The 20,114-nt window shown below is 55.7% G+C and overlaps 1 protein-coding gene across 2 annotated transcripts in view; it reads right to left on the bottom strand.

The window, feature by feature from the left end:
• Positions 1 to 20,114, bottom strand: part of Tmem63c (transmembrane protein 63C) — a 67,057-nt gene that overhangs the window by 16,994 nt on the left and 29,949 nt on the right. For both annotated transcript variants that reach the window (XM_047535693.1, XM_047535685.1), the window contains exons 4-14: positions 18,705 to 18,867; positions 18,107 to 18,186; positions 17,620 to 17,701; positions 14,227 to 14,264; positions 7,638 to 7,780; positions 6,843 to 6,891; positions 4,804 to 4,912; positions 2,667 to 2,740; positions 1,976 to 2,056; positions 1,751 to 1,874; positions 946 to 1,079 (exon numbers count right to left, since the gene is read on the bottom strand). In XM_047535693.1, coding sequence (XP_047391649.1) covers positions 946 to 1,079; positions 1,751 to 1,874; positions 1,976 to 2,056; positions 2,667 to 2,740; positions 4,804 to 4,912; positions 6,843 to 6,891; positions 7,638 to 7,780; positions 14,227 to 14,264; positions 17,620 to 17,701; positions 18,107 to 18,186; positions 18,705 to 18,854 — 1,064 coding nt within the window. In that variant the 5' untranslated portion in view covers positions 18,855 to 18,867. The remainder of the gene's footprint in view (positions 1 to 945; positions 1,080 to 1,750; positions 1,875 to 1,975; positions 2,057 to 2,666; positions 2,741 to 4,803; positions 4,913 to 6,842; positions 6,892 to 7,637; positions 7,781 to 14,226; positions 14,265 to 17,619; positions 17,702 to 18,106; positions 18,187 to 18,704; positions 18,868 to 20,114) is intronic.

The raw sequence follows: 20,114 nt of genomic DNA, 5'->3' as shown, positions 1-20,114 counted from the left end.
CTCGAATTCTATTGTAACCAAGCCTCGGATCCTCTCTACCAAATGGCAATGTCTCAGGAAGTGAATGGTATTATCTTATATAGGTATACTGCTTTATATAACATGCACGTTGACTAGATTTTATATATGTGTGTGTATATATATAAACATAACATCCTCGTCAACCCTCTGGGAGGTGGACAGGGCAGATATCAATGACAAAATTAGACAAGAAGTTTCAGAGTGTAAGTAATTTGTAAAACTGTGCCATTATTTGTGACTAAAATCTAAGATGTTCCACTATTCTTTCGTAGGTCTGGGGTGGGTAGGGATGTAGTGCCTTAGATTATTGGGCTCCCACCAGAAGAGGAGGACCCTCACAATCCTTCAGAGACTGATTCTGGATTTCCCTTCTGTTTAGCCCAGCTCTGAGGATCCTTCTGGAACATTCCAGAATGAACTTAATTCACTTCTTACTGAGGGGGGACTGCCAGAGGCTGGGAGAGAAGAGGGGGGTGACTGTAGGACCATGAATATGGGGATGCCTATGGTGGAGAGGAGATGGGGCAAGGGGGGCTCCTCTCCCCACTCGCTGTGGTGAGGGAGAGGGGCATGGGTTTGTGATGAGGGTAAAATGGCTCTCAATCTTGGCAAGATCCGGAAGAGGCAAAGGCTATGGTGACTACCTCCTACTGAAACGGGGACACATGGAGTAAGGAGCCCAGTGCCTGGGCAACCCTGGAGATAAGCAGAGCCCTGGCAGCTGGGGGACATGGGAACAGCCGTGCTCTGGAAAGCAAGATGGCGGCTCCTGCAAGGAGCAGGGCAGTGAGGTCAGAATATGGAAGCAGTGAGGAGGCTCTCTCCTCCTCCCCTAGGCTGGAATGTGGTGAGAGGGCTAGCCTTGGAGAAGCAGCGGTGCATCCTCAGGCCTGGGTGGGGCTGAGGCTACGGTGCTGCACTTACCTCCTTGCCATCCTCCAATCCTGGAAGGTGACGAAGATCAGGTCGAGACGCTTCAGCCGGACGCGGTTGAGCTCAGCGTTGAACTCATCCGTCAGCTGCTCCTCCAGCTCGCTGTAATACTGCTCTGCATCTACCTGGGGCGAGAGACAGCCCTCAGAGCTGGGGAGGCCTCCTTCTGCACAGCAGCCCGGGGGGGGGTGGGTCTTGAAGCCACCTCTAGCACAAGCAGAGGCTGGCTCTGCCATGCACTCCCTGCCTCAGACCCAGGGACGGGGGGTATAGCGGGGGTAGAGGGTGTTGCAGACTTGGACCACAGAGACAGCACAATGTGTAGCTTGTCAGAGGGGTGGTGGGGACGCCGCTTTCTTTCTGGTCTGGTTGGAGTCCAGTTCTGCCCTGAAACGGAGTCCAAGTCCCAAGATCCCTTCTAGTCAGTGACTGGGGGACAAGGTGGGGCCAGGTATCTTCACCTGCTCCTTGCTCTATCTCTTTGGAAGCCTGAGGCCTGGCACTGTACTGCAGCCTTTGGCGTTCTCCCTGGCCCTTCTGTCCAGCAGCAAAAGGGAGACAAGAGCAAGCCTCCCCAGGTTGCCCTGGAGGCAGCCCCAAGAAAGTTCTCGGCCTCCTTACATGCTCCACAGGGAGCCAGGACACAGCGGAAAGGGAGGGAAGTGCCGGAGCCGAAGCCCCAGAACCCTGGGGCAGATCCAAATGGGAACTGAGGTCCAAGGATGTGGGCAAGGGGCAAGGCTGGAGCCCCAGGGCCCCAGCCCCTCCCTGCCCTGTGACACCCCTGGCCAGTTACCTCCTTGAAGCAGGTGCAGCACTTGCAGAAGCACAGGCGGGAGCAGGGGTGGATCCTGATCATCACCTTGCCAGTCTTCTTGGCCTTGGCCGTGTAGTACAGCCGGCCCCGCATGGCATGGCGCCTGTCAGAGGTGGGCACGGGGGAAGGAGCTTCTGGTCAGTGGAGGCCCATCCTCCCTTGCACCCCCAACCCAGATCCCGACAGGCACTGCCACAGCCTCACCTCTGATCATCCAAGTCAATCAGCGTCCTCACATCATAGCAGAAGTGGACTCTGGTCACCACACACCCTGGATAGGCCTCACTGCAGCCACAAACACAGAAGCTGAGTCAGCCTGGCGGGCTAGGATGGGCTCCCTCACCTTGCCCAACATGGCAGCCCACAAGTCTGGACAGCTCAACTGCCTGGCATTCCCACCTTTTGCTGTAGGGAATCCATCCCTGCTCCTAAGGCCCTGCTACCTTTAGGGTCTGAATCCTGGTAAGCTGAGGGGTTACCATATCCTTCTTACGTGGCCCAGAACATGGCTCAGGGCAGGGCCTCAACCACTGAAGACCAGGAAAGAGCTGCTCTGAAAGATCATATGGATTCAGTGGACAGTGTCCCTGGGGCCAGGAACTTGAATTTACCAAAGAGGTCTCAAGATGCTGAGTCCCAGATACCTGTGGTGCAGGGTCTCCCTGGGCTCAGTAGCTGGAGCCACATGAAAAAGGAAAATTAACATCTCCCACCTCTTACCCAGCCATGCAGGAAATCCCTGGCTTCAGAACCCGGCTCCAGCCCTGGAGTTCCTCTCTATTCTGAAGAGCTGATCCTGAGCTGAGTTCAGGGAGGGCCACCAACATCCTGTGCTAACTCATACCCCTCGAGGACCCAGGCAGGGGTACAGGGAGAGGCGATGCACCCCACTTACTGGAAATGCTTGATGACCATCTCTGGGTCTTGTATGTCCGTGGGCACATAGGTGATCATTAGTGTCCTTGTGACCTAGGTGGGAGGGCAAACGGACAGAGAAGACCGCTTGCACAGGAGCTCCAGATGGCTGATTTCTGGGTGGCCCAGAGCCCAGGCCTTCGGCTCACACCAGGCGGCCTGATGCCACGGGCCTCCTCGCTAAGTAAGCAAGGGCCAGTTTCTCTGCCTTGGTGTCCCAGCTCAGCCCACAGCCCTGAGGTCAGCAAACTGTGCCTCTCTTGTTCTCTGTGCCACCGCTGACAGGCCCCTGCCACAGACAGTTGAGGTGGAGGGAGGGAAAGCTGGAGACCTGCGGAGCCAGAGCTCTGCGACCTGAAGGAGCTGCACATGCAGCTCCCGGCGCATCCTGACCTCCCGTACCCCAGCCGTCTCCAGCAGAAAGACTCACGTCACCAGAGAAACCCCTAAAATTGGATGGGACAGGGGAGCTGGGATGCAGGCGAGTGCTGGGGTTTGGATACGAGTGCCCCGCGTGTGTCAAAGGCTTGGTGCTGTTGGGAGGTAGCGGAACGCCTCGAGAACGGGATGAGTGGGAGGTCCTAGGTCGCTGGAGGTGTGCTCTTGAAGGGGACACTGGGACTCCAGGCCCTTCTTTTTGCTTCCCAGCTAAAATATGGTGAACAGCCTCCTCTGCTACACACTCCCACCACGATACGCGGCTTCAACCCAGGCCCAAAGGCAAAGGGACCTACTGACCATGGACCTCTGAAACTGGGAGCTAAATTAAACTGTGAGCTAAACTGTGAGCTTCCTTCTTTTTAAGTTGATTCTCTCAGGTGACAGTAACGAAAAGCAAGCATAGCAAGACTGGAAAGAGATTGGGGAACTTCCTATTTTATTCTGTGGGTGGGAAATGGCTTCCTTGAGTCAACACCTTCAAGATGACAGTCTGGTTAACTGAGAGATGGGAGTCTTGGCAGAGGTGTCTGGTGACAATAAGAAAAGCTGAATTGGCTGAGTCCAGACTGGTCACGGTTGGCCAAGCCTCCATGCCTGGCAGGCAGAAACACGTGGGTAAGTTTTCAGGGTGTATGGATTTGCAACCTGGGGGGAGTTAAGACGAATCAGTCCTTTAGGGTGGATGGCCTCGGTAGAGTGGCTTGCACTCCGCTGAGCCCTTAAAAAGCTAAGGGTGGAGGCAAGGTGTTCGTCCTCCTGGCTTCCCTTCCCCGCAGAGCATGGTCAACCTGAAGACCCCTACGCTTGAGCCAGGCATTGGTCCCGGCAGGCGGCACTGCTGATGCCCACCCATGGCCATCGGTGTGTCCTCCTGAGCACTCTCTCCTAGCCTTGGGATCATGCATAGGTCAAGAAGTGAAGAAAGAGTTCAAGTCCTCAAATGCAGCCCTCGAACAGTGGACAGGGAGTTGTGGGGTGGCAGTGGGGGTGGGGCAGGTACTCCAAACGGCTCGCTTCCAGGCTGCGAAAACTCTAGGATGCATGCTCTCCAGCAGCTCCTGGAGTTCTCCAGAGGGGTGTCACTCCAGCGCCCACACTGCCAAGCCGCTCCCCGATCCTGGCTCCTGTTGGCTAACTTCTCTCCCACCCCCACTCCCCACTGGCCTTTCCGGAGGTCACTTCCCGGATAGATGGATGTTACTCAAGTCATGGTCCTGGGTCTGCTTGGAAGGTAGGGTGTCTGCCAAACTGAGAGTGGGGATCCCCAGGGGCAGGACCAGGGGTCCGTGACCTCAGAGAGGAGAAGGAAAGGCCTGGGCCCAGTGGCAATGCACAGCAGGGGACACTGACCACCTCGAATGGAGGCTCCTGTGAGTTGCAGTGTTTGTTACCCTTTAGTTTGTGGATGGGAGTTCCTGGGGCCTTGGAGAGGTGCCAGGTGGCAGAAGGGCCAGGGTGGGAGGAGCTGGGCAGAAGCTGCTTAGCAGCCAGTGTGAAGAGTTTTCGTGGCCCAGCAACCAGTGGGCTGTGCGGGGGAGAGGGGCGTGCGGGCTGGGGAGCAGGCTAGGAGGAGGGGCGTGGCAGCTCAGGAGGTCGGCTCCCACGCGGTGGCCAGCGGGGCCTCTCCCAGGCTGGCAGTGAGGGGCCCGTGGGGAGGGGGCTCATCACCTGCTCACCTTTTTGCTCTTCCTGGGCACAAACCCCAGGCAGTGATGAGTCATGAAGAGGAAGTTGGTGAGGAAGTATATGAACGCGAAGAGGCTGTGCAGCCACAGGAGCCTGCTCCTGCAGGAGGAGAAGGGGTGGTGGGAGCTGTGCCGTGGGCTCCCCAGAGCCCCCCAGGGTCCCCAGACACCACCAGTGTCCCCCCATCACCCCATACCATATCCCTGGAACCCCCAAAGCATCCCCAGACACCCCCTACAGTGTCCCCAGATCTTACCACCACACCGTCCCCAGACTCCCCCATAATGTCCCCAGATAATCCTCACCAGAGTATCTCCACACCCCTCCCCCACAGTGTTCCCAGACCAACACCACAGTGTCCCCAACCACAATGTCCCTGGATCTACCACCACCACCATGGTGCTCTCAGACCCCCTCCCACCATAGTGTCTCCAGATCCCCTCACAAGTGTCCCCAGATCCCAACCACCACGAGTGTTCCCAGACTCCCTCCCACCACCTTCATGGAGTCCCAATTCTCGGGCACCCTGAAGGGGGTGGCAGTGGTGGCCAGGGGCCTGACTCCAGCAGTAAGGGCTAGCACTTGTCAGATCCAGTCGGGACTAAGTTCTGTATGTGCATTTTCTCAAGAGACTCCAGAGCCTGGCAGTGTGGTTCAGTGATTAGCTTCACTTTATCCATAGGGAAACGATGTCGAGAGTGGTAGGTGACCTTCCCAAGGTCACTGGAAGCCGTGGCAGTGTTTGAGGGGAACCAGAGCTGCTGAGCCCATAACACTTCACCTCCTGGCTGCCCGGCAGGCCAAGTGAGGAGGGAGCTGGGGCCACATGTGGGAGCAGGGGCAGAAGGGCCAGGTGGACTTTCTCACCTCCCTTGAGGCAGGAGGACTGATGGCACTCAGGCCAAGTGGCCACTCCTGCCTGTGGCTCACAGGACGCTGTCCCATGGCATCTGACCAGACTTACTGTGAGACGCAGGGTCCACCTCTGTGGAGTGGCTCAAGGAGAGAAAGGCTGTCTTGCTTCCAGACATCTGTCCCTGCCCCAGCACCTGGCCTGTCAATGCCTCTCCCTGCCCAGCCAGAGGCCTGGCCGCTCAGTGTGTGCAGAGGGTTAAGGGCACATTCCGGCTCTCAGTCACAAGTCCAGCCTTCATACGATGAAGGCTCTTGGTGCTTTATGAAGATGCACTTCTTACAGGGAAGACTGGGCACCTCGGAGTGACTGGCCCGGGAAGAAGCGGGTGGCTCTGTTCCAGTTGGCAGCACTTAGGGAGGGGCTGCTGAGACAGGAGGCGGGAGGAAGCCACGCTCCATCCTGCTGATTCCAGTTTGGGCTGAGCCAGCCTGCCCCATGGCATACGGCAGTTCTGGGGTGGAAGGGCAGGCCAAGACACCTAGTGGGCCTCAGCAAAGACCAGCAGGGCCACATTTGGCTCAATACGGGTTGATCTGGCCACCAGTCAGGTTGGTGGGCGTTGAAACCCACCAGTTCCTAAACTGTGAGGTGGGTGGTCAACCCCTCCCCACCTGCCATGGAGGACCGAAGCTCAGAGACAGAGGGCTGCAGCCTCAGATCCAGGGTCAGTGATGGCAGAGGCAGGTGTCAACCATCACATGATATCTGAGTCCCTCCAAGGACTGCAGCGGGAGACTGGTAGGTTCACGACGCGCTTGGTCAGATGAGGGTGGACTTGAACCCTGGGTGGTCAGGGAGACCACATCTGAAACCGAGAGGGCATCTGCCTCTTGGGAGCCGGACATACTAAAGGAAACAGAACCCTTTTCTCCAGCCCTCATGAGTGGCCAGTTTGGACAGTTCCGCTTGGGACAGACAGAGACGCTGAGGCACCAAGAGCCCCGTCCCACCAAGAGACAGCAACTTCTGCATCCCATTTGGGATCTGGATTCCAGGGAACCAAGCCTTTCCTGGCAGTACAATGGTGGCCCTGTTGTGGACTGACACACAGACCCTTCCCTCCCCTCCAGTGCCCAGCCAGGAGAATGGGAGATAAGAAGATCAGGTACCTACTCTGTGGAGACATTGACAATGGTGGTCCGTGCAAAGTGGCTATTCCAGTCTGAAAGAGAAGAAAGCTGCTCACCTCCAGCCCAGCTCCTTAATTGCTGGAGGCAGGGTGCCAGAATTCAAGGTTCCCTGATGAATGTCCAGGGGTTACATTCCACTTTCCTACTGAGTGCCTAGTACTTGTTCCCAGCTTCCAACACTAACATCATCCTCCCAGAGAATGCTGACTGGGACTCTTTTCCATAAATTAAGATCAAATATTTGCAGGGTATCTAAAGGAACCAAATAAATGCTTGTTAAAGGAACCAGCTGTCCAGCCATGAGTAAATGATGAGATTAGCAAAATGGGCAACAATCACAAGAAACCCAAAGAAAAGGGGGTGCTGCCTCCTTTGAACACAGTAAATCCTTCTGGCTAAACATATTGGGTTGCCGGTTCAGACACCTCCCAAGTTGGCAAAATGTGTCTAAAAATCCTGCCTTCTACTCTCATTGCCCACACAGCAGTTCTTAGAATCTGGAGAACCTGGAAAGACAGGAGTTGAGTTATTCATGCTCATAGTAGGATTTGGAGGCATGGACCTTCCTATGTGCTGCACAGAACCAAGGTCCACATCTGGCCAAGAAACAGGTAGAAACCCAAGGCATTGCGGGACAGCTGGTTGCCACCTGGGCATTTTGGGTGCTGTTGGACACTAGCTGGTTTTTCGTCCTCCCCAGGCTCAGTCTCAGTCCGACTGCCAGGCTGCCTCTTGGATCCAGTGGCCCAGGCCCCAGGGCCCGCTGAGCCCCACCTACCCAGGACAGTTCCGGTGTAGTTGATGGGCAGAATGACACCCAAGGAGGGGAGGCAGAGGATGAGCACGAAGACAATGAGGTGGTACTGGAACGTGATGTAGATGCGAGCGTCATCCCCGCACTTGCTAATCAGATCCTGGTTCCTGGAAAAGACACAGATGAGGACACTCCTTAGGAGTCACAGCTACGTGAGCGACCAGAGGAAGGCAAGGAAGGTGGCCATCCCACTCCTCCTGAGTTTTTGTTTTCCTTGCCTCCTTTCTCTCCGTCTCTCCCTCTCTCCCTCCCTCTCTTTTTCCCACGCTAGGGATCAAAGCCTGCATGTGAGGCAGGCTCTACCACTGAGCCATACTCCCGAACTCTTTTTTCCCCCCCTTTAGAAACATTGCCCTTCTCAAGGTGTCCGGTGTCCCTAAGCACATGTCACTAGGTTTCACAGAGAGAGACCAGGCTGCAGATGCACACTGAAGACTCTGAAGTGCTCCTGAGTCCAAGCTCGTTATCCTTCCACCACTTCTCTAACACCTTAAGCGCTTGCTCTGGTGAGACCCCGACAAAGCATTAGAGACACTGATACAGGGAGATGCACCCTATTAAAAAAGTTGTTTATTTTAATTTCTTAAGTTAAAATGAATGCCACAATGAGATAACACTCCACACACTGCCAGGCTGGCCAAAGCAAGAAAGTTAAGCAATGCCTGGCATTGATGAGGGTGTGGGACACTGGGAGTAAGTACCCTCTACTCATGGTGTATCCTCTGGTCCAGCCACTCCCAGAACAGCGGGCCTCAGCTACAGAAACCAAATACATGCACAACCTGTGAGCTCACGACTCCACTCCTAGGTTTAGACCCACATGTGACATGTGCTCAAGAGACGTGTAAGAATATCATAGATGTATTGCACGTGTGACATCTCCAACTGGAAACATCTTTGATGTCTCTCAAAGACGAAATGGACACGAGAATTGTTCACACACACACACACACACACACACACACACAATGCCATACTATAGACTGTTAAAAATGAACCGCCCATAGCTGAACCTCACAAACACAATGTTGAAAGACACTACAACACCTACTGTATGAGTCAATGTACTAGGTTCAAAAATAGGTAACTCTGAACTATAAAGTTAGAAGTCAGAATACCAGCCACCTTTAGAGAGAAGGGAGGAGATGGGGGGTGGGAAGGAGCAGGAGGGGGGCTTCTGGGTGTTCTAATTCTGGATCAGGGCCGTACTGGTGGCATAGGTTTGCATCATGGTAAGTGAGCTGCATATTTAATGTTTGTGCACTTGTGTGTGTGTGTGTGTTATGCTTCAACTAAAAAATGTAAAAGCAACATGTGCTTATGGTAACTTTGGAAAATATTAAGAAAATAATTTGCCTACTATCTCAACAAACCCAAAGCAATGACTATTAAGGATTTTGGTTAAATTCCTTCGGTTTCCTGTTGTGCTAGTTTTACTTGGTGACTGCAATGGTTTGAATGTGGTTTGTCCCCTCCCAAACTCTTCCCCGTTGTGAGGCGGTAAGAGGACGGCAGCTGAGTACTGTATGGCATGTAGGAAGCGATAAATATTAAATACGTCATCAGGTGGAGCCCCACGGTTGAACCCTGGTGGCTTTATAAGAAAAGAGACCACAGCGTGCGCACGCGCACACCCCCCCACACACGCACGTGCTCCCTGTCTCTTGGCACATGATGCCCTGCGTGGCCTTGGGATTCTTGCCAGCAAGGAGGACATCACCAGATGTGCTCTCTTGCCCTTTGATCTTGGACCAGAACCGGAGGCAAAAGTGAATCTCTTTCCTTTCTAATTGTGGTATTGTGTCCGCAGCAACCCAAGACAGACTGCTTATAGTTACAGCATTTGATGTACTGCTCTTTGGCTTGGCATTTAATCATAAGCCTTTCCCATGTGTATTACATAAGGCAACAGGGGCCTCCGTTACAGAGCACTGGTTCATGCCCAGCACCATCTGGCTGCCCCGCTCCATGGCTGGATGCACCCTGGATCCCCACCCTGGCCTCTCTGTCAGACATGGAGGTTGTATGAAGCTAGAGTTACTTAGCGCTCCTGGCTTTATTTTATTTTATTTATTTGTGAGCAACTAAAACACTTCCTTCTGCTGGACTTGAGAATTAAACCCCAGGAATGGGGTGGCTGAGGACCATGGGAAGGCTGGGCGGGGAGAACAGCAGGGGTCTTGCTGCGGCCCGGGATGCAAGATCTGGTCTTTCGACAGAAAATTCTGAGGAGCGGGAGGTCTGAGGGAGCCTCCAGGTGGACAGCAGAGGGCTGGACCCACAGAGATCACAAAAACTCCTTCCCTGGGCCAGGAAGTCCTCCCTCCCCACTAGGCCCTTTCCCTCTTCCCACCATTCTCTAAAGTGCCACCCGCCAGGCCTCTTGCCCTTGCTAACTCTCTGTCTCTGCTCCAATCTCTTCCTTTCTCTCCTCTCTGGAGACTTGCTGTCTCCATGGCCCTTATCATCTCTGCCATCCCTCTCTTTCCATGCCTGCGCACACATCTGCCCCTTTAACTACAACCAGGTTCAAGTGCATACTGGTTCCTCTGAAAATAAACCAAGCAACTCCTCCAGCATCCACTCCCCGCTCTGCTTCCCCTCTAGCTCCCACCAGGATCTTGATTCCCTCCTCACCCACCTTTTGAACAAGGTGAGCTTTGTTCTCTGTCTCTTCTTCTTGGAGATGTCCTCAAGTGCCCTCCCAACAGAGACCCAGTCCACAAGGCCAATGTCCTCACTGGGTTTCCTAATCCCACTCAGGCTCCATAGTACTGGAGGCTGCCAGACACACCTGCCTGAGCCTCGTCCTCACTGGGCTCCAGTGATCCCAAGTTGACAGGAGGCCCTTCTTTCTCCTGTCTCACCCAGGCTCGCTCTTGGCCTTTGCTGACCTCACCTCCTTGAGCAACCCATTTGTTCCCACCACCTGAGCTGCAGCATCTGTCTTCCAGGTCTGAGGCCCCTGCTCTGAGCCTTTGCCCTGCTCTTTGGTCCATTCACAGGCTGGCTCTGGCGGCATCTCATCACTGACTATTTCCTTCCAGCATCATGGCGTTACCAACCAGAATCAGACCTCAGTTTCTCTCCCTCTCTCTCCACCAGTCACCTGTGGCCATACCATCTCCTTCCCACCAGTCCCCTCCCCCACTGTTTCACTGGTCACTGCCCCAGTCTGGGTCACCTTCACATCCTTCCTGGACCACTGGACTAGCCTCCTTAGCTGCTCACCTTGACTCTGGGCTTTTTCAAAAGTAATTTACTCTCGTACCACTATAATTTACTCCTGCCTACAGACCTCATTCTGGGTTTCCTGCTCAAAAACAGTAACTGGGTCTCGACTGCAACTAGACCAAAGTCAAAGCTTCTTGGCATGTCAGTCACAATCCCAGCTGATCCTTCTGGTGCAATCTTCTCCCTGCCTCTTCCTGTAGCCCACCAAGAGATTTACCACTTACAGACACTCCCTGCTCATCTTCGCCCCAATCCTTTGCTCAGAGTTTTTCCTTTTTTTTTTGTACCAGGGGTTGAGCCCAAGGGTACTTAACCACTGAGCCACATCCCCAGCCCTTTTTATTTTATTTTGAGTCATGGTCTCACTAGATTGCTTACAGCCTTGCTAAGTTGCTAATGCTGGCCTTGAACCTGCGATCCTCCTGCCTTAGCCTCCTGAGCTGCTGGGGTTACAGGCCTGTGCCGCTGTGCCTGGCAGAGTCCTTCAGTTCTGATGTGCCCTCTGCTCACTCTGGTCAAAATTCAAGACCCAGCACAAAGCTACACTTTCTGAGCCCCGCAGTTAGGTTTTAACCTCTTTTCCCCAAATGCCCTTTACACAGCAAATGACAGCCTCTCCACTATGGAGGAGTCCTGTTAACCTTCCTTTTTCCAGGCAGACTGCATGGGGTCTGTGCCCGGAACTCTGCTTTAACTGTCACAGGTCCAGGAGGTGGGTGCCATGCCCCACTTCCTGCCGCCCGCCACGATGGGACAGAGGTGCTCCCTGTGGGGGGGCCTCTCTGGTGGAAGCTTGTGGTGGGTGGGAGTGGGGGAGGGCACACACACAGCTGGACGCACTGGCCTCCCGGCTGACCTGCAGACGTGCGACAGCTGGGGCCTGAGCCTTGTATTCTATACTCATGCGCACCGCAGAGGCACAGAGAACCTACCACGAGGTGTTCTATTATGTTCTCTGTGTGTCCCACGCCCCCAACACACGGACACCTTCTCGTTTTGTGAGTACACACTGACACGTCAGTGGGCGGTGGGGAAAAATCCAGAAAGTCAGCCCCAAGCCAATCCAGGGCTCCTTCTCTCCCACACCTAAGGATGTGGTGAGCTAAGTGGACGCATCCACCCCAGTTTTCCTTCTCTCTAACCCATGCAGGGGACTGGCCAATTTGCCACCATGCCCAGCCTATCATTCATGAATTCGCTAAGCTCAGCAACCTAGCAGGCCTTGAGGGGAGCAAGCTGTGGTTTGGATGAGATCTGTCCCCTACCGGCTCATGTGTCAGATGCTTGTTCTCCATTGCGGCAATGTCAGTGGGTGGTGGGACCTTTAAGTGGTGGTACCTAATGGGAGGTCCCTTAGGTCATCTGGGGGACCCTGAAATTAGTTCTTCCAAGAATGAGTCCTTGTAAAAGCCTGAACTTAGCTAGGCGTGGTGTTCCATGCCTAGCATCCCAGCGGCTCAGGAGGCTGAGGCTGGAGGATCTGGAATTCAAAGCAGCCACAGCAAAAACGAGCTGCTGAGCAACTCAGTGAGACCCTGTCTGTAAATAAAATATAAAATAGGGCTGCGGACGTGGCTTAGTAGTTGAGTGGCCCTGGGCTCAGTCCCTGGTACCCGCCAGCCCTGTCCCTGAGTTTAAGGCAGGGGTGTGGCTCAGTGGTAGAGCACGTGATTAGCATACAGGAGGCCCTGAGTTGGCTTCTCAGCACCACTAAATAAATACATAAATAATAAAATTTAAAAAGTAAAAGAAAGGAAGGATAAAGGAACTAAAAAAGAGAATGAAAAAGGGACTAAACCTGCCTCCTGACTTGCTCTCTGGCTTCCTTCCGTGCAGCAGGTATGGTGGGATCTTGTTTTTGCAGGTGCCCTTTGCCATAGGTCCTCACCAGAGCCAAGCTGATGCTGGCACCATGCCCTGGGACCTCCAGACCAGTAAGCAAAATAGCCCTCTTTTCTTTACAAAATCATCTAGCCTTAAGCATTTCATTACAGTAACCAGAAATGGACTAATACATATTATCAATTATTTTAAAAATAAACAATAGTAAATGCATGTAAAAAGTAAAATGAAACTCTTGAAGGGTTACTTCTGTGGAAGACTGGAGGTGGACTTTCATGTTCCTCTTAATGAAAATGTACTTAAGTTGGCTTGTGCACATTTAAAAAATTAACCAAGCAAAACCACAGAGAGAGGGAGAGGAGCCAATATAAAAGTCTCCCCTCTACTCACCCACATGTGGCATAAGCAGAGGCGCTGACTTTTGACCCCCTCACAAAGGAGTGGCATTGCTTCCTTGGGACTGTGATGGATGAGGGAGGGACGCTGGAGGCCAAGTCATGGGAGGCCCAGCTCAGAGCTGTGGGTCAAACACCAGAGGCCACTGGTCCTAGGCCCCGTTGGGGTTCCCTGTGCCCCCCGAAGGCCCCAGGCCTTTCAGGTCTGGAGAACCAGAGGTGCCCTGGTGGCTCCGGGACTGGTGTCTTGTGAAAAGCAAAGCTCAGCAAAGCCGGTGAGGGGCCAACTGGCCTGGTGGGCATGGAGGCACGTGCAGGAAGCCACCACGCCAGCCTCTGCAGAGAAGCAAAATAACAGGCCTGCTCAGGCGCCCAGTGCCTGTGGCCACCAGAAACAGTGCCCTAAAGCAGAGGTCACCAGGCAAGGAAGTACCCTGGAAGAGGACAGGTGGGGCAGGACAGATGGGTGATATAGTAGAGCCAGGATCCTGCAGGGCTCTGAGCACACGTGGGTGGAGCCGTGTGCACACGGGCATGTGGGTGCTAGGCATGCCCGCCTGAGTGTGAGTGCACGTGCTCGCGTGTGCATGCACGCCCAGGCTCCTAGGGAAAAGAGCTCTGATCAGGGACCGCTCAGCTGATGTGCCTGGCTGGTGCTGGGGAATCGAGGAAACAGGTCTCGAGGGCAGAGAGAGGGAGTCTGTGCGCCCTGCTCTCCATGTGTTTGCTGCCTCTTGAGCAGAATGAGGCAGGGTGTGCACAGAAGGCAGGCGAACATCATGCAGAGAGGGCTTGTTCTCCTGCCAGGGGTTCCCGGCATAACCTTTAGACGCCTGGGAATGACGACTTCTTTCCTGAGGCCTGTGGCCGAGGTGACAAGGGCAGTGTGCTATGCGGTGTGCCCATTCATCAGTCGTAACCTGGGAAAGTGGCCTCTGCCTGCATCGGGTAAGGCAGGAGCCGGTGGGCTGGGGTCTGCCTCCCACCCGCCGGGTCTGCTAATGGGCAGGAGAGATTCCACAGCTCCATCCTCCCTCCTCCAGGTGAGGCTGTCACAAGCACGAGCGAGCGCAGGCACTTACTTCATGGTTAGGCTGTTGAAGAACCAGGAGCAGAAGCCCTGGGGGGAGAGGAGAGAAACAGTGAGACAGCCAGGCCCCTGCCAGTCGGCCTGGTCCCCAGGCAGCCGCAGCTGGGTCCAGTGGGGCCTCCCTCCAGGGAAAGAGCCTGAGGGACGCCGTGGAATCAGCGGTGACTGCGGGGGGGAATGCCTCCCCAGAGGCAAGTGGACACCCCTGTCACCTGGACACAGGGAGTGGGGCTTGAAAGGAGGGCCTGGGACTGAGGGGAGAAGGGCCTCTTAGGAGTTCGTCTGCAGCTTTCTGTCTGTCCTTCCTTGCTTCCTTCTGGAAAAGGCCCTCCAGGGTGCCTGCTTCCTTCGGGATCCCAGTGGCTCAGCCAAACTTCAGATAAGCCTACAGCCCCTCATGGGCCCATTCAGGTGGCCAGGCAGGCCCACTTGATTGATAGTCTTCTGGAGGCTGGAGAAGGGGATTTTCCCAAGAGGAAGCATTCAGGGCAGACAAAAGAAATAGGAACAGAAGAAAGTCCTCTGCTCCTTCACATAAGGCCAACTCCAAGTCCTTTCCCTGTGTCAGGCTGACTGGCCAATCAGGAGGGGTCCACTGTGGGGACACCATTTCCCCAGCCATGTTCTGGGGAGCCCGGATAAGGACAGACACCCTGGTGTGAGTCAGAGTAACGAAGGGGGCACAGCAGCAGCAGCAGCAGTGATGGCGAATGTCCCCAGGGAGGGGGTGACTGCTAGGTGAGATGTGGGCTGAGAGGTCCAGGCACCCCTCCCCCAGGAGAGTCCTGTCCACTGCCTGCCCTGGGGGGACAGGACTGTGCCTCGCTGCACACGCAGTTGAGAACACACCTTCCAGGGGAAGGAAAGGGTGTTCCACCCCCTCCACAGCAGGTGCCCAGCTGCATCCAACACACCGGCAGGGATGCGAACCGTAATACACACAGGACAGATCACCCGTGAAAAGGCAGAGGGTGTGCACAGAAGAGGCCCGATGTGCCCATGAGGAGGCACGAGAGAGCGGGGGCCTGGGTGGGCACACCTGTCTCTCCAGTATGTTCACACGCGCACACACACATGCACACAAACACGTGTGCACACACGTGCCTTCCCCCACTCAGAAAGCTGGACAGCTCCACTCTCTCGCCTGGTCTAATTGATTTCTACCCTGCCAACATGATTTATCTTCTTAGAGTTGTTTTAAAATAAAAAAAATCTTTTGGTCACTGTGATAAGAAAAAAGCAAGCCACCATGGTGGGTGTAAAGGTGAACCTGAGGCCCACCTTGGAAGGCAGGTGTTAATGTCCTCACTTGACCTTGAGGCCTCCAGGAAATGCAACAACTCATCTGAGGCTTCACACGTTGAATGGGGCAGATCCTGGCAAGGAGAGGGCCTGGTCTCTTGAGGGGCGTGAGGGCAGGAACGGGGTTCTGCCGCGCTGCTTGGTGGGCAACAACCCCGTATCTGAGGTGAATCATGCCCCTGGCGGGAGTGGATTCAGGGCATGGCGGTAAGCAAAGCCCAGCTCGTGCCTGCTCTCACTGCGGGGGTCAGAAGTCGGACTACTGGCACAGGTGCCCGTCATGCTAGACAGGGTGACCGAAGTTCAAGGAAGTTTGCATTTTCTATGTGTATTTATCAAAAGGTCCGGACTCAGGTGGGTGGTCAGGGCTCCCTGGGGATTTGCTGCCTGGGCTGAGCTCTAAACCAAGGATGTGGTGACCGAGAAGGGCCACTGGGGAAGGGGAGAAAAGAGCGCGGAAGGAGGCGGCTCTCCAGAGGTCTACGAGGTGACCAAGGTGGCTGGGGGTAGGGAGTTGAGAGGAGAGACAGGCTGGGCAGCGGGGAAAGGACCTGACCACCAGGCCAGGACTAGGCTCCTGCAGTTTACTGCGAGAACATCGGGAAGACATTGAAGGGTCACACCGGGCAATCTGTGTCCCCGTTTGTGGGGATGTCTCTGGATGCAGGTGGAACATGGATGGAGTAGGGGATGCAGGAACCTACAGGGATTATTGAGCTGCTCTGGCCGCCCAACGAGACCAGCGGGTGGGGCCGGTGGAGGGATGGAGGGAAACAGCTGGAAGGTAGACGCAACAGAACAGGGTGGCAAGCGGGCCATGCGCAGGGGACTGGGCAACAGTGGGAGAGGAGGACAGAGGGGAGGGTCTCAAGGAACCGGGGTGGAGGCATCTTGGGGAATGTCTGGGGCATACTGTGTTCCAAGCCTTTACAGTATCCAGGCGGAGCCACTTCCAAGGCCCCAGGGAGACAGGACTTGCTGGAGACAGAATTGAGAGGCCTCAGTGTGGCGATGGCCAAGGAGGCTGGAGCGAGGGCCATTGCTCGGGAGGGGAGAGGGGAGGAGGTCTGGGATCAGCCGGGGGTCTCGGGGTGTGGAGGAGGAGCCTGCAAAGGAGACCGAGGGGGAGGAAGCCCCCACGGCATGACGTCACAGAAGCACCCGGAGGAGGAAGGCGCCTGCAGGGCCTGGCTTTTCTGACGTGCGTGAGACAGGAAAGGCCACTGGGTTTAGTGACAGAGGACCACTGAGAGCCTTGGGGCTCAGGTGGAGCCAGGGGGTCAGTGCCCATGGGAGGGGCTGCGGGTGGTGGCGAGGTGGCCAGCTGCGGGAGACAGGCCTCTGCGGCTGTGAAGGGCACAGAAATTCTCGGCTCCCTCCCACTGACTCGGGTCTCCACTCAATGTCGCCTTCTGCCCAAGACCCTCCCTGGCTGCCAGCTACAGTGCAGCTCCCTCCCATGGCTGCCAATCCTGCCGGGGCATCTCAGTGGCCCCCCATTCCCACCCCACGTGCGTCTGGCCGGGTGTGTCTGCAGCCTGGAAGACAGTGCCAGAGGCGGGACGTGGTCTGTGGCGGTCACTGCCGGCTCCCCATTCCCAGGCCAGGGGCTGGCGCATCGCGGGTCTCCCTGGCGCCTGGCTGAACGAACGGACAGGTTCAGGCGGGGACTGGCTTCCACAGGCAGGAAAGGAAGCAGAACTTGGACCCCATGGGGCAGGTGGGACTGGGGGAACCTCTGTCTGACTGCTAGAATCTTCTATGTGAAATGGGAGGTGAGTCCTTGGGGCTGGGGAGAAGGGCAGGGAGAAGGGTGGGAGGTTTTGAGAAAAGGAGAGAAATTTATTTTAAAAGTATAAGATATTATAATCAGCTGAGACCTCCTGGCACCCCGGGAGGTGGGTAGGGTTCCTACCTCCACCTTTCCGATGAGTCTGGGACGCTGAAGAATTGGCCAAGGTCACACTGCCAGCAGCAGTGGAGTCTGGCTGGCTGCAGGCCTCTGCTCAGTCCCACCCGTTCCTGCGCACGCTACCTGCCCGGAGCCAGGATCCCTTGTGCCCCAGTGGCTGCCAGCACTCACCTTGTCCCTGCGCTCCATCTCCAAGGAAATCTCTGAGGGAGAGGACTTCTCACTCTGCTCCCCGTAGATCAGCGAGGTCAGGCTGCAGCCAGAGAGGGTGACAGGGACACGGAGAAGGAGAAACAAGGCCTTAGACATCTATTCCACTTCCTCTCCTCTCCCTGGGCTGTGGGCTGCTGGCCACTCCTGCCCAGTAGCGGGCATGCTTCACCCCTGTAGCTGGACACGAAGTTCTGGGTACTGACAGCATCACCCTGGGAGTTAGCCACCCGACTCGGAAAGCCTAAGACCAGGGGGAAATGTGACCTCGTGCCCAGAGACGGCCGCCCTCCAAGTCCCCTTCTGGCAGGGAGGGGCAGAGCAGGACCACCTGCTGCGTAGACACCTGCTGCAGCTCCAGCCCGGGGCAGAGCAGCATCTTGGCTTCCGCAGCAATTCCCTCCCAAGGGAGCAAGGAGCTCACCATCTTGATCCTGGCCCTGCTCACCTGTCATTGTGGATCAGCAGAGCCAGGCGCCCGTAGTCCCACGCAGCTTTCCGGAGGAAGGAATAAACCAAAAGGACGAGCTACAGGCCAGGATAAGCGACATGGGGTAGAAGAGTTCATGGGACCCTTCCCTGGGCAGCCCCCTGCACTCCTAAGGGGAGACCTGGTCCCCAAAGTCCCCAGGACGCTCCCCTACCAGATGGTGAATTCTGTCAGGAACGGAGTCCTATCAACCCTGCGGCTTCCTGAAATGGAGTGGGCACTAAGAATTGGTTGCAGCTTCCTGAAATGGAGTGGGCACTAAGAATTGGTTGTACCAACTGAAGTTGGCAGTGTGCTGAGGGCCAGGGTAAAGACCTCTGCACCGGGAAAGAGAAGCACAGCCCAGAGTGGCACCAGGTGGACGCTGGACAACGATGCACTGGCACTAACTCTGCCACATTCCCCCCTGCGGTCTCCCCTGATCCACCCCAAGTAGGATGACATTCGGGTGGTCTGCCTCGCTGGCTAGCACCCATCTGGACAACTGGGGCCCCCTCTGTATCCTCAGTTCAACAGCCCATCCCAGCGGATACCCCCCCGTGCGCCCGTTACTCACCACCCACAAGATGACGTTGAGGAACAGCACCGTGGGGATCCCCCCGAACGGCTGCCCCTGCAGGACGGTGCTCCGAGACTGGAAGCATTCGCTGGCTGTCATGTTGCGCATCTTTTCACTGGAACTCAGGGGCTCCAGTGAGGCAGACATCCTGGCAGGCTCCCTGGGGGGCACAGTGGCCTTCCGTTCACACGTGAACACTGCGGCTCACTCTGCAAGACTCAGGGGCACGCTGGGGACATTGGGGGCACGAGCCCTGAGTACACGGGACAGGCTGGGCCTGGGGCGCCAGGCCTGGAACTGTTGGGCAGGCAGGAAGGCCAGCCCTTAAGGTGGCATGGCCTTGCCCCGTAAGACAGCTGCTGCCTCAACCCAGGAGACAGAGGAGCTCAGGTGTCCTGGGGGGTATTGCGTGCCCACTTGGTCCCTTCAAAAAGCTGTGAAATGCAAACCCCAGGGGTCTTCACGTCACTCCTCTGTGAAGCTTCTCTTTTCTATAAGTGGACAAACTTCACAAAGGCCCCAGAGTGGAAACGGTCAAGTTGGAAACAGAGCCACTGTGTTCACGGGATGCCCATACAGAGGGGACTCGCTGTTGATCACCTCTGCGTGCTGCCATTCTCTGATCCAGTTTCTGGGCCTTAAGTTTTCAGCGTGCCCAGCACAGAGCAGTGAGCCGGGAAAGGTCCCTGTCTTAACAAACTCGCCTCAGAATCAGGGAGCTCAGCACCTGCCGGGGTCCAGAGCCCGGGCAGTGAGACTGGGCATCTAGGTAAGACTCAAAGGCAGGGCCATGGTCACGGGCACCCGAACTTCTCAGTCACGGATGAGCGGATAAAAGAGCGGGTGAAAACTGGAGGCGACTGGTCGTTGCAAGATTGCTCTGTGCTCCGAGGAGCTTGCACTTTGACTCCAAGCCTCCCCTTCCCCTGGAGACACTTCACTTCCATTCAAGAAAAGTAGCCTCATTCATTCCTTCAAACATTCGATGAGCAACTACTTTGTGCCAGATTTGAGGCCGATGATACGTCGGCGAACACAACAGATAAAAAATCCTTCCTCTTAGGAGTCTAGTGGGGGGGAATCAGCAGGGAGGGACCAGCAAAGGCCTCGCTAGAGGGTGACACTTGAGCGAGGACTGGAGGACAGTCCTCCAGGTGTGGGGAAGCACACTCCAGGCAGAGTTAAGGCCCTGGGGGAGCTGGCCCAGTGTGTTGAGGGAGGACAAAAGACCTGTGGGTGGACAGGGGAGAGGAAGAGGCATGGGGCAGGGGACTTGAGCTGAGGAGTGGCTTGAAAGGAACCTAGGTTTTAAAGGGATCACTTTGGTGAGAGAGGGTAGTCAGGATCCAGGTAGATAGCGGCAGCCTGGGCTGGGCTGGGAGCAGGGGGGTGGTGGGAAGTGTCCAG

This window comes from Sciurus carolinensis, chromosome 2 (genome assembly GCF_902686445.1).
Source record: "Sciurus carolinensis chromosome 2, mSciCar1.2, whole genome shotgun sequence".
Taxonomy (NCBI): Eukaryota; Metazoa; Chordata; class Mammalia; order Rodentia; family Sciuridae; genus Sciurus; species Sciurus carolinensis.
Note: the sequence above shows the minus strand (reverse complement) of the source record. Positions and strands in the feature narration are given on the sequence as shown.